This window comes from Aythya marila (assembly GCF_965140915.1).
Source record: "Aythya marila genome assembly, chromosome: 7".
NCBI lineage: Eukaryota > Metazoa > Chordata > Aves > Anseriformes > Anatidae > Aythya > Aythya marila.
Window position 1 is genome coordinate 22,177,129 of NC_139048.1, and position 20,575 is coordinate 22,197,703.

General features: G+C 36.9%; 1 protein-coding gene across 2 annotated transcripts in view; it reads left to right on the plus strand.

Annotated features, from left to right (window-relative positions):
- The window catches only part of ADK (adenosine kinase), a 278,413-nt gene that overhangs the window by 234,416 nt on the left and 23,422 nt on the right, over positions 1 to 20,575 (plus strand). For both annotated transcript variants that reach the window (XM_082765066.1, XM_082765067.1), the window contains exon 9: positions 2,856 to 2,970. In XM_082765066.1, the coding sequence (XP_082621192.1) occupies positions 2,856 to 2,970 (115 nt within the window). The remainder of the gene's footprint in view (positions 1 to 2,855; positions 2,971 to 20,575) is intronic.

The following is a 20,575-nucleotide window of genomic DNA, read 5'->3' on the forward strand; positions in this document are numbered from 1 at the left end:
TTGTCTTTCTTTGAAAATTTTCAGTTTGAAAAGTGATTTTGGCTGAAAGTGGCCAAGCTAATTCTCACAGATGATACTCAAAGTCCTCACAATCAGACACAACTCCTCAAACCAGTTTATTCTGAAGTTTCTACTTTAAAAAAAAATACTTTCCACTAATTACCTTTCTTCTGCTGTTGCACACTTATTATATATTTAATTCTTCTTGAAAATATACCTGCTTTTTACTTTCTTTTACCATCTACCCTATTTCATCCTTTACCATCGTTCTTCACTAGTATTTTTCCTTAGGACCTTCATTCCCTCATATAAGTTTCTCTTTGCTCTTCTTTAAACTGAAGAAATCATCTCTTGATCATGTTATTTTCTCCCATTATAACGTCCTTGTTTTCCTTTTAAAATTTAAAGTGCATGTAAATAAACTACACAAATATCTTTCAGCTCTTTGGTTTCTTTGCCTGCTTTGCTCCACTGTAAATGTACTTAATAGTGTCATTAGTAGTTGCTTCCTCCTTAGGAAAAAATAAATGCTTCTTTCCCATTTTTCTTGGCATTTGTGACACTTTATTGTATTTTTACTTCAAGGATATCTTAATTGTCAAGGCCTGAAGTGGTTCAGAACTTAGGTGTCTGAAGCCTACCCATTGCCAGCTTGGAGGGCCGCAATTCTCCATTCATGCCCTGCTCAACAGCCTATGCCACTAGCTGATACCTTCTACACATAGATCTCCACTTAAAAAGACATTTGAAAACAAAAGAGCAGCGACTGCATTTTTCTCACTGGCATCTTTACGGAATTCCTTGCCTTTTGAGAATTAGGGGTAAGATGCCCTTACTCAGAGGGATTCAAAGTTCTTCCCTCACTTCTCTAACAGAAGAAGTTTCCCCTTGAAAGCTCATATTAAGAGTCTAAGCAGGAGGAAATAAGAAATAACACAAATGAGAGTGTAGTAACTGTATATGGAGATTAAAAGTTTGAGACAATCTTAAAAAGAGGTAGTTAGAGACCAATAAGTAAGGGGAAAATATTTTAGTGTTTGGTAAATGTATCTTAATCAATGGGTTCACTGACTACCAGAGATCTGGAGGAGAAATTAAAGGGAGGCTAGAACTATGGCAAAAGAACTAAAGAATTTTCATTTAGAGGGATATTGTTAAATATACAGCTCAGGCATATTCTCTGTACCTAATAAAAGCAGAGTGTTGTCAGTGATTTGATCAACAAGATTGCTAAAAAGCAACAAGTAAACAGGACTGAATGTATGCAGGTTTATAGGTCTTGTTTATCTAAGCTGCTGCTGAAAAAGAAGCAACCTCTTGCTAAAATCAGCAGCTGCAGTCAAAACTTCACATTCTGTACCTGGCTTAAAAAATAACACTATATGCTGATTTTGGAAGATAAAAATTTATTAATATAAATTAATTGAAACAACTCCGGTAGATGACTTGAAACCACTCTGGACAGCTTTATAAATAAACTCTATTCATTATGTAGTTGTGTTAAAAAAAATGAGTTGGTATTCGTAATGAACAGGACGCTAAAAAATGCAGAAGATACTGTTGTGGTTTCATTCCGTACTCAACACTAGGCCCTCACCAAATCTGCTGTCTCTCAGCATAGTAGTTTCTACATAAGAGCAAACTAAAAAAATATATATATATTATGGTGTTATTTAACACAGATATGAATAAAACATGGCCCAGTAAGTAATATAGAGAATAAATGTAGTCTTTCTAACTTTTCCTACTGCTTAAAAAATAAAAGAAAAAATTATACGTGATGGCAAGAAATAGGTTTACATATAACAAATTTAATTTATATGGAACTTACTGACTCCAGATAAATTTGAGAACAAAAGCTTACCACAGAGCATTATAAAAGGATTTGATGCTTATACAAATAACAGGAATACCTATATTTAGATGAGATTGAAAACCAAATAAATTAGAAGTTGAAATCCTTGTGTTTCAAATCATAGGGCAACTAAAATATGAGAATAGGAAGGATAATGTTCTAATGACAAGTTGTGCTGTTACTGGGTTTCTTGCATCAAATAAAACATTTCAAACTTGTTGCTGTCGAAGACATTGGATGGATTTGTGGTTTGGTTCAGTATGCCAAGTTCTCTGTTCCTAGCTGCATGCGCTGTGGTGTACAGACAAAGTCCCTTTAAAGCAAAGATTCTTGAAATTTTTGCAGCTTATCCTCACTTCAGCAAATTGGGAATGTTTTGTGCCCCACTGAATACAGCTTCCACCCTTTCCTTCCCTACATCTCAGTGGTGCAAACAGAGAGCTACTGAGCACACCGCATATTCACCTGGGCTCCACACCTTTGAAGGTGCTGCAGGGTGCCCTGGGTTTACTTGTTGAGATCGGTTGTTGCAGGGAAATTCAAGAAACAATGTTAGCAATCCTGCTGAAATCAGAGGGATTATGCTACTATAAAACCTGGCTAAATTGGATGAAAATCAGGCTCAGAGTTTATCCAAAGTATTCTCTTACCTATTTTATTTTTAATTTTATGATAGGTAAGGTTAGAATCCAGTCAGCAGCAAAGAAACCCACTAATTGCTCATTAGGAAATGCTCTGTAATTCCTTTGTTAGCTTTGCAGTTTTGCAGCAATTGGAATAGCTGAACTATCATTACCAAGATTAAAAACACTGGTCTCATAGTACTACATAAACCCTTAGGAGAATGAAGTATTTCTCCTTTTAAAAATCTTTCTCTACGGACAATAAAGTCTGTTTTATACCTAGCCATAAGAAAATAAATTTTTGATCTGCTAATACAGTTCTAATCTTTCACTGCTCTAATATGCTGGTTACAAGAATTTTCTCTCTTTATTAATAGACTGAAGACATTAAAGAGATAGCCAAGAAGACACAAGCCCTGCCAAAGGTGAACACTAAAAGGCAACGAATTGTAGTCTTTACCCAGGGGAAAGATGACACTGTAATGGCTACAGGTATATTTTTCAAATCTTTTTTCTCAGTAAATATTCTAGTTAAGCAATTGCAAGTTCTGGTTTTAAAAACTGTTAAATGGTAGGCATAGCGTTTGCCTTTTGATGTTAATGTTTCTCATCTCTGTTATGTTTTTAATTGTTTTAAGATTCTGAATTCAAGAAGTTAGTATTTCATAGGAATGCCTGAGAATTTAGTTCTGAACATCTGAAGTTCTTTTTTATAACATAGATCTAAAATATTGATCCAGTTGGTTTTGCTCAGATTTTATGACTTGAGATTTTATCTGTGTAGCCATCTTTGCTGCAAACAAGAACACACTATGCCTGCTGAGAACAGCTGTGCAACAGTATAGTATATTTAAACATTTGTGAAAAGGAGGAAGTGAAATCCAGTACTAAGTGAATTTCCAGTCTTTCTTGCTTTGAGCAGAAAGTCTCACTTCAAGCTTTTCTCAGCCGTCTGCTCTTCTATTCTCAAAGGAATACGTGGGAAAAAAGGTGTTCTAGCAGGGATACAAGTAGTTTGTGCTGTCTAAATTGATGATGTACGACACACAGATTTAAGCATTATAAACATGACTGCCTACCTTTTGACAGTCTCTTTAATTTTGTCCACCTATGCTTCTAGACTAAATAAAGCTATTAAAAACATGTGCTGTGGCAAGCCATTTTAGTCACTCATTCCTGCACAAGGTAAGTTATTAGTCAGGGCTGAATTCCTCCTTTGGAAATCAAGTGAAGTCGAGGAAGCTTTGCACCTGAGGGACCAGTGCTTACTCATATGATGTTTGCCTCAAAATCAGAATTTGCTTCAGCCTGTGGCTGCAGGGCTAGGCACTAAGTAGGTATGTCACTGCTATATAGATCATTCTTAGCAGCAGTTTGAATGATTTCTCCAATAGTTTGCTCCTTCCTGTATTTTGTTAGCTACAGACTGATTTAAAGGAAATAGCAGTCACTGAGAGTTGTGTATGTGTATCTCACTGAATAATGATGAAAGTGCTGCTTCCAGAAAGTTACTGCATTATGTGAATGGCCCATATGGAGGCACTCCACTGGAGTATTGTACAGTTGGCTGAGAAATAGCAGTGTAAAAATGTTTTTATACATGAGCTAGTAATAATGGTAGTAAACCTAAATCTTATGTGTAACCCTCCTGTGCTCTTATTTAATTTTCACTGTGTACTTATTTTATTCTTCAAACTGGAGTTGTTAACAAATCCATTAATCCCTTCTTTAATATTTTTACAACTGGGAGCTTATTTGAGGACTGACACTTGCTAATCTTAGCTGTTTGTTCGCTATGAAATGAACTTAAATTAGAGAATGCACTTTATATGCATGATAAATGCAAGATGGATAGAGAGTGTATGCAATGGTGTCAGCTACAAAAGCAAACATGATAAATGTTAAGGCAGTTTTGAGCCGTGGGATAAGCTATTCAGTGCACAAGCGTAGCTGAATCTCTTTGCTATGTTGTTATTCATGGCAGCCAAATAAATGTCAATAATAAAAGAGAATTAAAGATTTTCATTTCCCAGAGGCAGTCCTCTAATACAGCTTGATCTTTCATTTCATTTGTAATTCGTTCTCATGTCAGGATGCAATCATTCGCCTGGCTCTGTGTGTCATGTTAAGTCATTTAATAATGATTAAGAACATAAAAATGTTTGGCCTGTGGGGCAATTCTCAAAAGAGATACCAATTTGTTATTGTTTTCCCCCTTTTTCCTTCCTTTGGTGTGGATCATCTTTTTCCCACCTCTTCACGTTAAAATAATAATGAAAGGAGGAAAATGTGTCCCTTAATTTAGTATATGATGATATGATAGAAAGGCATAGAGTACTGTTAACACACTTATTTCAACACTAATTAGGTCTAGTTGTACTTTGAAACTTGCAGTGGAAAGTGCAAAATGTTTCTAAATGATTTTTGGAAGAATTGCTGTATTTAGGAGTAGTTACCTGCATAGAACTCATTCCCTCTTTGTAATGTACAGAAGAAGAGTAGGTTTTAGAAAAAAGCAGTCTGTATAGTTGTTTATCCTGCCTTTCCGAGGAAACAATGTATTGTCAGAGAGTTCGTGCCTAGATCAGTACTTGCAAAGTCATGGATTTCAGCTATGGATTTGGACCTTCCACCCAAGTCAATAGTGATAATAAGAACATGGCTCTAGGATGTTTATTAGCTGAAAGATGCTTCTGTCACTATTGACTTGACTCAACCAGAGAGGATCAGTATCCAGACAAAAGACTCTGCTGTTTCGTTCTTCCCTTCCACTGCTGCCATTAACCATCCTTCATCAGCTGTTGGCAGATCACATATTCCAGTGTTCTCAGTTTATGTCCTCTGAAGGAGTGCAGGATGGAGCTGGAGCTTACAAGTGTGAGAGTGAAAGATGCCAAGGTGAATTTGGACCTTTGTGGGTTTTGTACCTTCTCTTCTCCTTTATTTTCCCCACGGAAAGCACTCTGCTGTCTGACAGCAACTGAGCATTGGGAGTAAAAGTGAATGCCTTGGACTGGACTGCTCCCTACAGAGAGACACATGGGCATCCACCTCCCTGTTCTTGCCCAGCCCTGCCTATGCATGGGTGCAATGAGAAAGACAACACCGTGGCTGTAAGAGCTTCCTTAAACAGAGGTCTGTTTCCTCAGTCAAAATAAACCCTCTGCTTACTGTCCTAGACAAGGCAGCCATGAGGCTAAGTTGAGAGTGTCTTTGTTGGAAGAGGAGTGTTCCTCTTTGGTGGGCTACGTGTAGGCCGAATGGTAGATCAGGGAACGGAAATAAGGAGGGGATACACTTTGGTTCAGCTCTGGCTGGAAGGAGAGAAAATGAGGTGCATAAAAGGGATTGTTCCAGGTTACTTGTTCATTCGGGAAAGGACACAGAATTATATGTGTTGGTAAATGAGATGTAGAATTTTGTTTTATTTTTGGTGGGACAAAGAAGACCAAATACAGCTGCTCACTACATGTACAGAGGACTGACTGTGGAGACAGTTGTTGATTCTTGAACATCCCAGAGAACAGAAGTATCAACAGGTATTTGAGGAGTAGAGCATAGGACAGGAAGGTGCAGATTTTTACCAAAAGAAAAGAAGGAGTGACCAAAAAGTTCAAAGAATATATCTCTGATAGACTGAGACAGCTAAAAAGTCTACTTCCTCCAGCGATCTGTCCCAGCTCTACGACAAGGATGTTTAATCAGTTTGTGAATTGCTGCAGTTTAACCCAACATTGTTTTAATGCCCACCAAAAGTAGTGGTGGCTCACCTCAAAGAGACTGTGAACTGTGGCCACTCAGGCACTGATTGACAAGCAACTTAGAGGTCCATGCAGCTGGAGCAGATTATGAAAATGGCAAGAACTGCATCAGCCATTCCAGTCTAAGCCATTCCCATTTGTCAGTCCAAATTCCTAATCTGTCTGAACTATTTGTGTTTTTAGAGGAAAAATTTCTCCCTCTATCATGGAGCACATTGGGTCTTCCTACTGTCTGTTCATATCTCCTCCATCACAGTACTCCAGCCCCAAGGCTGCTTTCCTCTCCCCTTCCTTCCTGTTCTCTGTCAGTAGGAATAATTGCAAGAAAAAGGCAAGCTCAAATTCAAGCTGAGTGTGATCAGTATGTTTTATAGGGAAGGAAAGGAGTGTTTAGGATTGGCACACGGGAGCTATTGCAGATGAAATGTTGACTAAATTAACTGTCAGCTTCTAATAAGACTCCATGGAGCATGTTATCATTGTCTGAAGTTCTCCTATTCGTGTCATTTGGGTGCATTTTCCTCTGATGTCAAATTTTATCTTTTTACTGTAGAACTTGAAGGCATTGGAGTTTCTTAGTGAGCCTAAGAATTACCACTGACAATTTTTTTTTTTTTTCAGAAATCTGTCCCCATAATGATTGAATTTTGACAAAACTCCTGAAAAAAAGTAACCTGAGAGAGGCACCTGTGATGATACCTTTCAGTACAGAGCATTATGGTTTGGGAAAGACACTAGTAACCCAAAAATAGAATCTATGGACTTGCTTACCTGGGAAAGTTTATTTGAGGAACAGCATTGGTTAAATTCTTGTGTGGATGGTCCTTGGCTGTATTGGGAATTACTTGGCTATCAACACTCAGGTCCCACTAACGCAACCTTGTTCATCATATTCTTCTTCCCAGGTCTGAGATTCTGGATATAACTTCAGGTTCCCGGCTTGGTGGGATACATTCATTCCATGTTTCAACACTTTTTTCTGTAACCACAAAAAAATACGTATGCAGGGAAAGGGGGGAAGGGTTAATGACCACATCCAATCTCTTGATTTCAGCAGCTGGGGCTTTTAATAAACACACCAAAAATCACAAACTCTGGCAACAACATATATGTCATATCTATATGTGTGCTATAACATTTGTCAGAATTAAATGCTGTGAAAACTATCCTTTTTACAGAGTTGCTCATAACATTTTTAAACAAATTACTTTAGTCAGATACATTTTATGACTGGTCTTGGCCCAAAGGGAAATCTTTGGAAAGTCTGAGCAAAATCAGTTCAGCAATGGAAAAACATACTTTTATATTGAAATATTTGCATAATTCAAAAACAGCTGAAGCTACAAACTTTAAACTTGGCTTGTTTTATAGCTTTAATAGTGGAAAGAAAAACAGTCCAAATTTAAAGAAAATCACTTCAGCATTTTTCAAGTTATGAATGATGAAATCTGGCATGTTCAGGCGTGAACACAGAATTTTCCATTCTTTTTTCCCCAAATATTTTCAAGACCACCTTTGTTAAGGGCACGTTTGTTATAAGCTCACTTGTTAGAATATGCAGTAAAGAAATGAAATTGTTAAGGATTCAAGCATTAAAACCTACCTAAAACAAGTTAGGGTTTTACTGAGTTAATGACACCACTTACATCTTCTTCAATTTGTGGGATGTGTGACTTAAGAATGTTTCAGGAAATGTATTAGCTTTGCAGTGATGTGGTAGAAAGAGAAAGGTACCCCTTAAAAATCTCTTAGTGTACCTCACATGTAGTACATACTGAAATTTCTGAATTTCTATTTGCTATTATTACTTGACAATTAATCTGTTTGATAAATTACACAACCTGTGCAATATGGCCAAATTAATACGTGGCTATAAAACTTGTAACATTAACAAATTTTAGAGCTCACTACAAAGCTTTTGATGTTGGAGTGATACTAGGCATTGGCCTTCCCCTGTTATCTGAAACAGGATACCAAGCTAAATGGATGTTGGTTTAATCCAGTACAACCAGTCTCAAGGTAATATGTGCACATATTTTCATAAATTAAAAGTTTATATGGGTTTGGATAAAACCAAAACTTGATCTAAATGAAAATAGCAACAGAAGTATGGAGGAGAGTGTCTTTTTATGAATGATGAAACTTCTTGTACTCTGTAAGGGTATGTTAGATCTTGAAGGAGGACTTTTAAACCATTTTGTTTAGAAGAGCTGACAAAATTTTGGAAGCTAGAGTTTTTAAGTGCCATTCTTAAATCTTGATGGTGTGATGCTCCATGCGTTTTTGGGGAATAAAAACAAGCATATAATATAGTCTAAACAGAGGTCAGTGGGTTTTCTTTGTCAGGTTGTGCTGCAATCATAGACCAGCATGTTACCTTGTAAGCTTATCTATAAAACACAGAAGTATTTATTACTAATGACACTGCTGACATTTTATGGTGGGCCTGTTTGCAGTTCCTCTTTCTGTAAATTACTGGGTATAGTATGTTGTCCTCTAAGCAAGAAAAAGTGTGTTTTTTTCCTTAGTTCTCATAGCTTTCATGCTCAGCCTTCCAGACAGGAAAAATCCTGACGTGCTCTTTTTATCAGACAGCCTTCCTACATGTTTACACAAACAAAAGTCATGTCTTGGGCCTGCAGCTGGGTTATATTAAAATGCGTGCACTTTTTCACAGGATTACACACTGTCACTATTCCCTGTCCTGTGATATTCACAAATGTAAAGAAAATTTTAAATACCAAAAATGGATTTAGGAAAAATGGAAATTTTGGTCTGCTAATGGCAGAACAAATGAGCCAGAAAGCCCAGTAGAATTATTTTTAGTTTAGTTGTGACTTAGGAAACCACAAAACCTAAATTAATAATGAATGTTTGTTGATAGGGATTAATGAATAGCAAAGCTGGTAATACCTTTTGTAACTGAGACCATTCATGATTTCATGCTGTGTGGGAGAGGTCTGAGGATTTTATTAGACAGCTGAAACACATTATTAAAATCAAAGTTCCTGGATACCAGTATCTCAACTGGACTTGTGTATCAACAATTACATCTCAAAGAATGCATATACCTATGTATCTATATATGTAAATATATATATGTATGTAAGCAACGTGTAAGTGTGCGTGTTTCAGTAATTTCTCATGGATTTAAAGAATAAAATATCTTGACTAGTCTAACCTAGTAACACAACAGTTTAGCCCAGCAATTGAGAAGAAATTTAATCACTAGTAATAAGGAATTTTGAAGGCAAAACTATACTTTTCATTAAGCATAGCCTGAATCTCAGGTGCCATAATGAATTTGCATTCTGGCATTCCACGGAAAAACTACTACTTTAAGCTGTGAAAAGCATGTGTTTGTTGAAGGGCAATGAACATGGGCCCCCATTCTATTCGTTAGGACTTGGCAGTATTTCCTCTTACACAGAAGAATTTCTGTATTTGTTTCTCAAATACAAATACATAGATCTAGGAAGTCAATTTTTGTACCATAAGTCTAAAAGGAATTCTTGGAGGCACGACTGTTAATACACAACTCCAGTGGTTGTGTAACAGAAATTAAGTGATATTGGCCTTATAGAGTGGAAAAGGGGGAGCAGGACTTGGTTGGACCTAAGGTCTACCTAAAATAGTATCTGCAACAACGTATAGTAGTAGGTGCTTGAAAAACTGAAAAAAATCTGTAGTGATACCTCCATGTTACGCTCTCCTAGCTTCCAGCAATCCGTAGTTTGTGACTTTCTGAATCATACAATGAGTGTCAAAGACTGAGTTGTGAAGAAGTACCTCCTGCTATTTGTTTGAATTCAGCCACTTAAGAATGTCACTGGCTATCTCCTGCGTCTTGTGTTGCAGTGGTCAGCTGTAGGAGACAAGGAAAAAGGAGACTATAGTATCTGTGAACTATAATGGATTAAATTATTGTGGAGCTCCACTCCAAGTCATATTGTGTTTTGAACTTGCATCTGGCAACTACAGAGACTGTGGTTCCCAAGGTGGAAATTTGCGTCAGGATCAGCTGGTGACATTGTACAATTGTCTGCAAAGCAAACAGCAGAGAAAGAGGGATAGAGACATAAGTATATTATCAAAAGGGAAATGATCTTTTTGACATCTTGTGTTTTGAAAACCAATTTTTATCATAGAATTATATTAAAAGAATGGTGAGACAGCAAAATCAATCATTCAGTACTTAGGAAGCACTGGAACTAATGACAGCCTTCCAAACTGAGTTTGTGCCTCTCAGTGGATGTGTAATTCATGCAACTTTGTTGAGGTTATGGCCCTGTTTTCTGAAAATGACACCTACCTCTCTGTCTGTACACCAAACATGAAATTCTGGTGACTTCTAGCTTTTCAGCTACTATTACTGCAGCTACAATGATAAGAAAATCCAAAACTGTGGTATCTTATATCAAATAATTATGCTATAAACTTTTCATTAAGTTTTTGCTTTGTTTCAAGTTCAGCGTTTTCCTTTTCTGTACACACATTCTGTGCTGCTGAAATATTCAGCATGTTGTATGCTCTCCATTCCTCCTTTAAAACACATGGTTTAATGAACTGAAATCTGAAACCCATGGTTTAAAGGGTTGCAGTGCGTAGGCTTCTCCCCTCCCGACACTTGGGTTCAAATCATACTAATAGGGTAGCTAATTTATGAAAACAGTCAGATAGTAAATTTTTGCAATTCTTTCAACTACCAATAGTTTTTAAGAAATAGATTTTCTCTTTGCGCTGATTTGGTATGATTATTTTTTTCATTGTAAGAAATTAAATGTATGCCTTGTTCAGCAGGTTTCATGATAGATCAATAATTTGTTGGCTTAACTTTTTTTTTTTCCTGTGGAGATGTGGGAAGATCAATGTCTGTAGTGCCCTAGGTCATGATCAATACTTTTAATAAAACTACCTTTTTTCTCTTCCTTTTTCTTTCTTTCTTTATTTTTTTTTTTTACCTTTGTACAGTTTTGCTTTTATTAATGAGCTTTTCCTTTAGTTTCAGACCATTAATGGTTTTCAGATAATGTCATACTGCCCAAGGTCAAGGCCAGTCTGAACTTATAACTCTACTTATCAGTGATTAAATCTATTGGATGGGCTTAGATGTGTTAGAAGACATAAGAGTTGGAAGCACTGCTTTGTAGAGACTCAAAGTTAAAAGAAAACAAAAACTCAACCTTTTGGGAGGATGACACATTGAGGCTTTTTTTCATTTCCCTTTTAAACAAATAACAATTGTCTTATTTATGGATCTTATATTGGCCTTAACATCACAAGTAACTACTGTGGCCTTGACTGCTTCTCAGTTAAAGTTATTAAACACTCCATATGGTGTTTTATAACATTATATTGCTCATTTTGGAAGATGAGTTTGAAATAAGATAACATATCTTTTGTTCATTGCTGAAATTCTGGATGGGAAGCTAGTAACTTATCAAAGTATGTGTTATCAGCTGGATTTCTTGAAGAGAATATGATATTATTGTCTCTGGGGCTCAGCCCAGTTGCTTTTGAAATCAACGGAAAGATCTCATTAACTTCATTGGATATTGATTATAGCCATGGAGAACTTAAAACACTCATGAATATGAATGGTTTATATGAATCCATGTGTCTTTTTGTGTGCAGTACCTTGTCTGCAACCTCTTCATTCAATTTTTGAAGTCTACCTAGAGGTTATACAAAAAAAGAACTGTATGTATGCTGAGAGATTTGATAACATGTTTTACCTTAAGGTATCTTCTTTGCTGTCTGTTACAAATGAGGTGCATAAAACACTGGACCCTTTGACCACTGGCAGCTAGGCAAAATATCTTCTGCAGAAAATCTTTTTTTTCCATTATTTTGGCAGTTTTAGCCTTTTTTTTATTATTATTAAGCAGTAGTTCACTTCACAGCAAATCATCGGAGAGGAGTTTGAACAGCAGAATCTCCACTCAGAAGGTGCCCTACAGACTCTGATAGCCTATCATCTTTAATTTAGAGATTTTATTTCCCATCTTGTGATTATAGTTGAATGAACATTGTAGAAAAGTTGAAATTGTAGCTATCCATGTCATGCTTTTGCCATAAATGATGGAACTTAGGTTTTCAGGACTCTAATCTTCACCAGCTCAAATAGTCACTATAAAATAATTGCACAGAATGGAAAGAGCGTAAAATGTGGTTATGTATGGTGACCCTGGAAGAAAATTAACTGCTGAAACTGACCCTTTGATTAGAAGTTTCTCTGCTGTAGCATCCAGTCTCAGGTAAAAGAAGTTGTGGTAAATAGGTGGCTGAATGAAATACAAATTCTTATCTCCAGGAGAGAGAGAGCAGAGATGCTGGCTAGTGGAAAAAGTGGACAAGAGGGTTGGGGTGTGAGTTAGAATGGGTCCTGCTTTAGGGATTTAGTATGCATTTTGTGTAAGGCAACAAAACATTCAGAGCTGACACTGGAGGTGGGGTGAGGGAGAGGAGTACATTGGAGTTCTCCAAAATGGTTACCTGTCTGAAAGCGGATTTGTCAGGTTTTATCATCAGTTTGACTCGGTTATTTCCACAGTAGGTTTTACAGGTAAAGCAAAGTGGGAAAGATTCAAATGCCATTTCTGAAAAATAAGCTGTGCACCTTACTCATATACCAGTGACCTGACGTTCACACACCTGCGAATAATACAGGTTAGGAAGTAGCAGTTTAGATATAAATCCACAAATACCACAAAAATAAACTTTATGTATTTGATCCTATGTGAATCAAAGTAGGCTCCAGCTTACTTTTGCCAGAGCTATTTTCTTTGTTATGAATAAAAAAGTCAGTAAAATAAGCAGACCTGACTTAAAGTATGTAAAGACAGCAGATTTAGTAAATACAGCAAACTCAAATTATTTGTACATTGTCAGGCTTTGGCTACACCCACATAATAACGTTTGTTTAAAAAGAGTACAGACAGTCTTCAGAAACCAGATTTAAAGTTTGGAAGGTGACTTCCACTGATTTTGTTTGCTGTACTCTGCTACCCTGTGCCCCCCCCTTCCTTTGTAATCCACCCTGATTCCACTCCCTGCCACAGTGATTAGCAGTCAAAACTAGATCAGAGAGGAGTCGGTGGAACCAAATATTTATACCGCTTGTAATCTGACACTGTGATATTGTACTGTGAACCTGAAAAGATGCCAGGCCATGCATTGTGGCTAATAGCAATTGATCACGAATAAAACTGCAGAACTCTACTCCAAATTGTTGGCTTTCTAAATTTGATAATAAGTACATTTCCTGATAGAATATAAAAGTGCAATAAACTATGCATGCCCTCTCTTTCCTCCCCACCTGTCCAATTGCAGAATGCTGTTTGTACAGTATATTGTTGCTGCTGACATCTGAGTAAAAATTTTAGGAGCAGTTGGCTATCAAATGATGGCAAATTTAAAGGTTATGCAAATTGTGCCAGTACAGCCCAGCTTGTTTCAGACCTCTTTTCTCTATTATCATATCAATTGAGTCAGCTCATAGTAGACAAAGCAAGGTTATGGGAACCACCTAGAGCATCATGCACCATTAAACATCAATGCAGCATACATGAACATCTGCAACAACGATCTTATTAACAGAGGGTATAACGGAAGGCAATAAACAGCTTTCTTAGTCACTTAATTGTAAAAAATTTAATAACCTAATACTTGCATTATTTATCAACAGCAAGTTGGTCAAAAATATTATGCAGTTGTGGTGGATTAGATTGCACTACCTATTGCACATTGTAAATTAACACAGAAATATGAAAATCCATTTGTGAGCAGTTAAATGCTGTATTTAGTGTAGTGCTAATGCAATTTTCTTTTAATCTCTGGCACATCATGGGGTATAAGTATGTGTCTTTTGGAGTGATATTTTTATATTTGGCTAAAACCAAGTATAAAAAAATAAAGACTGTTTATGGATTTCCTGCTTAAAAAAATCAAGATCATTTTGAAAGGTAGAACACAAAAACTATAAATTAGTCTTTTTATCTGCAATCAAAACAGATGCTTAGATAAACAAAGCAAAGCATGTTAGATTTTCATACTGCAAATGTATGGTGTGTCAGCTTCTGGGCAGTCACCAGTCTGATCTAGAAGATGAGAGCATGTGAAGCTGTGATATTTGATTCCCAATGCCTCCTCCGAGACCCATTTTTGGTTACCAGAAAACTGGGGGCCTGGGATGAGAGCTGTGGGAGGAAAGCACCACTCTTCCAGCTTAGCCTGCATGTGCAAAACGTACAGACATTTAATTATCTAAGAAATGATCTGTAGCTAATTTAGAGCGAAAATAAGCTCCTTCATTTTGGGCCAAATTCTGGTTCTAGACTTGCATAATACTGAAAGAGTTCCATTAACAACAGTGGAGTTGCTGTTTTTTACTGGTGTTTTTAAGAGCAGAATGTTTCCCCACTGAGATTAGAACAAATCTCAGCCTACACTGCAGTGACATCTTCTAATAGATCTAAAACCTGCAAAAGCCTGAGAAAATCCATCTAGTAAGCAAGTTTCATTCTTCAAAAATAAATAAATAGCCTAGGGAGATCTTAATTAAAGGCAATAGAGAATTTACAAATACAGCATGAGAAGAAAAAAAAAATTAAAATTCTAGATCAGAGCTCAGAGTTAAAAGGATGAAAAATACAAATTTCTACATCTGCCTTGAAAGGCAATTTAAATTTCTAAAATTCCTGTGGCATATCTACCTCAACAATGCCCAGATAGCATCCAGTTAATTAAAAAAAGGAGAAATATATTTATACATTAACTTATTTTTAATAATGTTTGTAAGGAAGTCTCTCTTTCATTTTGATGGACTGATTGTATTTATGAAACTAAATATACATTTTCCCAGAAGAAAAAGCTCCTTCAAAACTGCTCTGTAGTGACCTAATGCTCACTCCTTCTCTTTTCAGTCTTACTGATGCTCAAGTAAAATAGAAATGCCTTGGGCCCATTTCTGCCTCCACTGATGACCCATGCTTCTCAGATTATCATGTAGCATAAACAAAGCTGTCATGTAACATGGCATTTATTTAAATGATGTGATTTCTGTGTTCACCACTGTGAAGCTGAGGTATAGCTAAGAAAGCTTGCAAGTTTTGACAGGTGTGTTTGCCCTGTTAGGGCAATATGCTTAATGTATAAAAAATGTGAGGCATAATACAGGGGTTGTCCTGCTCAAAATCAAATTGTAATGCGTTTTTCTACAGCTTGTTTTAGCCAACGTCCTGATAAACTTCTTGACCACATTATAGATCAGTATTTGTGAAAATTCTCCCATAGGACAGTGTTTTGATGGTCCAGCTGTGCAGTGATTTCGGGTATGTCTGTAGAACGGCATGAAATGGAGTACAAACATATGTGCTTTCTCGCTAGCACGTGGGTCAGTGCAAGCAGAAAGTGAAGTACGTGGTCTGCTTTCTTAGCTGAAAGATACTTCATGTTTGCACAGCCTGTACAGCCAGGTTTCAGAAAGTTGAAGGATGTGTGTGAGCTAAAACATGGGTCAGCGTAACTTGGGCATACATATGTGATGTATTCAACAGAACTTGGGCATACATATGCGATGTATTCTGTGCATTAGACATTGAATATTGAAATTCCATCTGTCGTCATTTGCACTTGTTTTCACTACCTGAGCTATCTACTTGTGGATGGAAATAGAGATTTGTTTATATCTTCCATTCCCAAATGTAGCTTAAAGAGTAATATTTCTTGAGAGGGTTTGTTTGTTTGTTTGTTTGTTTTGTTTGTTTTAATTTTAATGATGAAGTAGGATGTACACCAATCAAGCCAAATCATGTTGGATTTGCAGAGGTCAATATTTGTTGATATCCAAGGCCAGATCTGTTTTTGTGCCACGTTGTACTTTCACTGGGGTGGCTAGACTCATTGTGCTGGAGCTATACCAATGTGCAGCCATCATTACGCCCAGGGCACCTGTTCTTGTTGGAGGCTAGGGTCACACTATTCATGGATTTAGGTTGTTGTAACCCATCTCCTTCTTCAGGACTGATTTTGATCTGAGCTTTTCCTTGTAATTTCATAGTGTTCAATCAGTGAAACAGTTACGGAAGTTCTGAGTTTTCCTTATTTTGGATGTCTATGAGTTGATACTCTATGCCTTTCCTGAGTCTTCAACCCCTTTCCTGTTGCAGAGATCACAGGAAAATGATGCAGTTCTGAGCATTGCCTTATGTCTTCAGCAGCCGCGCTGAGTTACAGAGTGCATTTTCTGGCAGTTCAGTGGGCGCAGTTTCAGCTCCCTCTGAAATCTGTGCCTAGCGGGCAAATGGCAATACTCGTGTGTGCTCGGAAAGGCTTCCTCAACAGAGTTCATTGCCATTCTAAACTTTAAACATTGTGACACATGCCAGAAAAATTCATCGGCTTGTTCTTTAGGGCAGTTTTTCCATATATGTATGTATGCATTTCCTTATTTAATATTAGCACCAATCTGAAGCAAAACTGTAGTGTTTTCTGTTGACCTCCACTCATTCCCCCATCTTTTACATGCAGTCATAGGGTTTTGTTTAATTGTGCAAACAAAGAATTGTTCAATATGAGAACTGAAACAGAACTTCAACTCATGGCATTGGCAGTGATGGTACAGGCAATACCAAAAGCTAAGTGGATCCCATTACCTATATAAAGTAAACAAAACACATTCAGGCCTATAAAAGCTATTCATGAGTGTTGGTTGACACAGTTACTTTTTGTACAGTTATAACTAGGTACAGAGTTCTGGGTCTGATCTCATGCAGGTATAAATAATAATAGTTCCACAGAATAATAGAATAGTTTGGATCGGAAGGGACCTTAAAAATCATTGTTTCCAAGGAGCGGCGCTGAAATGACAGGAGTGCAGACCCTATCACACATAGATTCAGGGGCTATATGCTGAGTGCAAGAATACTGTTCAATTTTACATCATTGCTAATAGCTGATGTGTATGAGTTCCTCTGGAGAAACCTTCTTTCCCCTATTAACTCCAATCCTATGAATCACACGTAAATGCTGTGAATATGACTTCTGAATAAAAATACACTTGACTAAATGGGGCAATACATGTGTCTGGGCAGAACAACAAAGGGAAGACAAGTCTCACTGAGCATCTTTGGATTAACTTTTACCTCCTTAGTGAGAGAGAAAGTGGGGTCTGCATACTGTCATTCACGCTATAGATGCCTATAGGATCATGAGTAGAGCAGTAGAAAATACAAAATCTTTGGCATATTCCTTCTCTGTTTGCACTGCAAATGCATTGCCTCTGAGGGACAGTTCTTTGCATCCTGGCTCCCATAGCTATATGTACTTACTTAATTTTGCCTAGCAAGCTGCAAGAATTGTAGCCTAATTGCTCTATTTTGGCATTTTATTATGGAAATAAATTTGTATTTATATTGATTTTATCATACCATATACATATAAATGCTTTATAAATGACAATTACTCTATGACTTGTTTTGAGTAACGTTGTTCATAATAGCAGAAAAGGCCTAACTTCTTCACTATTCCTTGTTATAAAGTTTTCTTGGCTACATACTGAATTTATTTGAATACAGCATCATTCATAGTGTATTATTAGAATATTTGATTAGAAAGATCTGAAAGCATGAGGCTGACGTACATTTTTCTTGTTATAGTATTTAACTCCATTGACTTGCACAAACAAATTCCTTATTTTTCTGACAAGCCCTTCACAGCTACAGCACCAGGCAGAACAATGCACAGAAATAGATGGAGGAGAGGGAGATGCTGGCATGCAAAACAAGGCAAACTTACCCGGCACACAGAAAGTGCCAGGGGGCCTGTAGTGCTCACGCAGTACAGCTATCTGAAAGTCCCAGCCTGAAAATGCAGGATCTCATTCTGTTTGCCTGGAAGTGACAGGTTGAATCAACACGGCCAGGTTTGAAACACATCACTGCTGGACATTGTAAGGATTTCTAGGTAGGGGTCCAGTGCCCAGCACCCTAGCCCATGTTGACTTACATGTACCACGGTGGACAGAGCTGTGCTGATAGTCATGGGAGAATTACAGTGTCTATTTGATTTACATATCAAGTGTGGTATCTCTATGTGAAATAAAGCAACAGCAGTTGTAGTTTCTACTGTAGAAAAAGAAACAGGAGAAAATATTATGCTGCTAATTTTAAAAGATGCATTTAATGTGCTGAAGAAGGTGCAGAGGCTTAGAGCCTGTGGGCTTCTGGTTTTACCTTCTGGAGCGAGGTAAGAGCTCAGAATCGGCCAGACTGACATGGGTTTGTTCCAAATTCTTTTCTCATTACTTCTTACCTTATAGCTGTCCAGAGACATTTATAGGTTTTGAGCTTAGGTTTCTATGTTCTGTTAAGTTCTTCCTGTCCTTTTTTTTTTTTTTTTTCCTTTTTATCTGTTTTTGGCCCCCGATCTAAAGAAAATGAGAGAGGATGGGGGTGGAAAGGAGATGGGACAGCATTCTGTTTCACAGTTGTTCCTTTTCTTTTTTACAAGTTAAAGCTTACAAAAGAAACATGAATGTGTCTCCATCTTGTAAGCATCTGTACTCCTACTATCAGCCCTTGGATCAAAAGCTTATTTGAGGAAATAGCTAGACATTTTTGTATATATTTTAGGACTCCCTTCTTACTTTTATTTTAATACAAAATTATGGACACTCTAACATGTTGCCCATAAGAGTTCTGTTACAGGTAATTAAATGTAAGTTTACACATTTAATCTACTTTTAAGAGCAAGAGAGACTGGTAAATGACCCAGTTAAGGAAAGTACTCAGCCTAATTGGATGTAATGATTGCTTGCTGGTGTTTATTACTGTACTAAGAGTAGACGTGTAGTCTGTGATTCTAATTTGGTTTAAAAACAGACCTGTAGTATTTGCAGTTATCATCAGAATCCGATTGTTTCAGTTAACATCGTGAAAAAGGTTTGTGTTCAGCTGGGAGGTTAAATGTACCAGGATGGTGGGAGCACTGCTTTTCGGTTAGTGATGTTCCCCAATTATCATCTCTCCAGACTGTTTTACCTACGAAAATGTCTTAAGCCAGATATGCTAGTGCATATTTTTGCCTGAGGAAAACAAAGATAGATTTCACATCTTTACGTAAATAATGCAGCAAATTAGCAATAACTAAATTTACCAGTGAGATGATTCCTTCTGATTTATCAGTGAATATTTTCTTCAGCCTATGAATTTAGTACATCAACTTTTGATTATTTCCAAATCATTCTAAAGCAGCTGAGCTCCTCAGCAGTGTAAAGTCAGTGAGGGAGCTGAATCAAAGTCACAAGATTTAAGATTTCATTAATGCTTGTTACTAAAACTTCCCTAATTATACACACCCTTTTGCAATTTACACTTCCCATTCTGGGCTTTCAGCAAACGATACCAAACTGGAATGTGTTGTATCTGAGTGTGTTTACCAGAGAAGATATTTGTTGCTTAAAAATAGAACATTGGATTTTATGCCCAGAGGAGCAGCACTTGGATTTCAAAACACTTATGTAATTACTCTTTATTTCATAAGCTCTCAGAATGATAAATGAAATCAGAACTGACTTAGAGATGCAAGGCCACTGATGACCAATGCACTTAGCCAAGGTGTCTTTATGTTTACCATGATGGATTTGAGCGTTTTACAAAATAATAGATCACATACAGAAATGAAGTTAAAGTAACATTAAAGTCACAAAAGCAAGGATATTCAGAATGGAGACTTGTGCTTCATCTTAATTCACCCTGTTGTGCCTAGTTGTTACAAGACACAGATCAGTGAAAGATGCTAGCTATTTTTATCCTATTACACAGACATTGCAAGGGGTAAATTAATGGCAGCCTTAATTCTAAGTGACTTCATTTATTGTGAAGCAAAGAAAAAAACTCAGTATTTGTTCTATCTTTCCATATGTTAACTATTGTTAGCTTACAGTAGACTCTACTATGCTAGTAGAAGTTCTCATAAGGTTAAAGAAAGATAATTTACTATCTTGGATGTGTGCAATATGTGCAGGTGGTAATACCTTTATCATGTATTATGTGCTCCAAAGCCATGTCAGCTGCTTCTGAAACTTCAGTATTTCAAAATATAAGATTATTACCTCTCTTGAAATAGGTAATGTTATAGAAAAAGGGAGATGGAATGTGTGGTCCAGGTAGAGATGGCAGACAGGGCAGAAAAAAAGATTACTTTCATATCAACAGAAGTCATTGATGTGTTTGGGTTTTTAGACCAATTCAGTTACTTACAATTACATCCACTGCAAAAAGAGTAAAATAAGAGCTCACAGTGCAATACTCACCTGAATGTACTAGAGGGAGCTG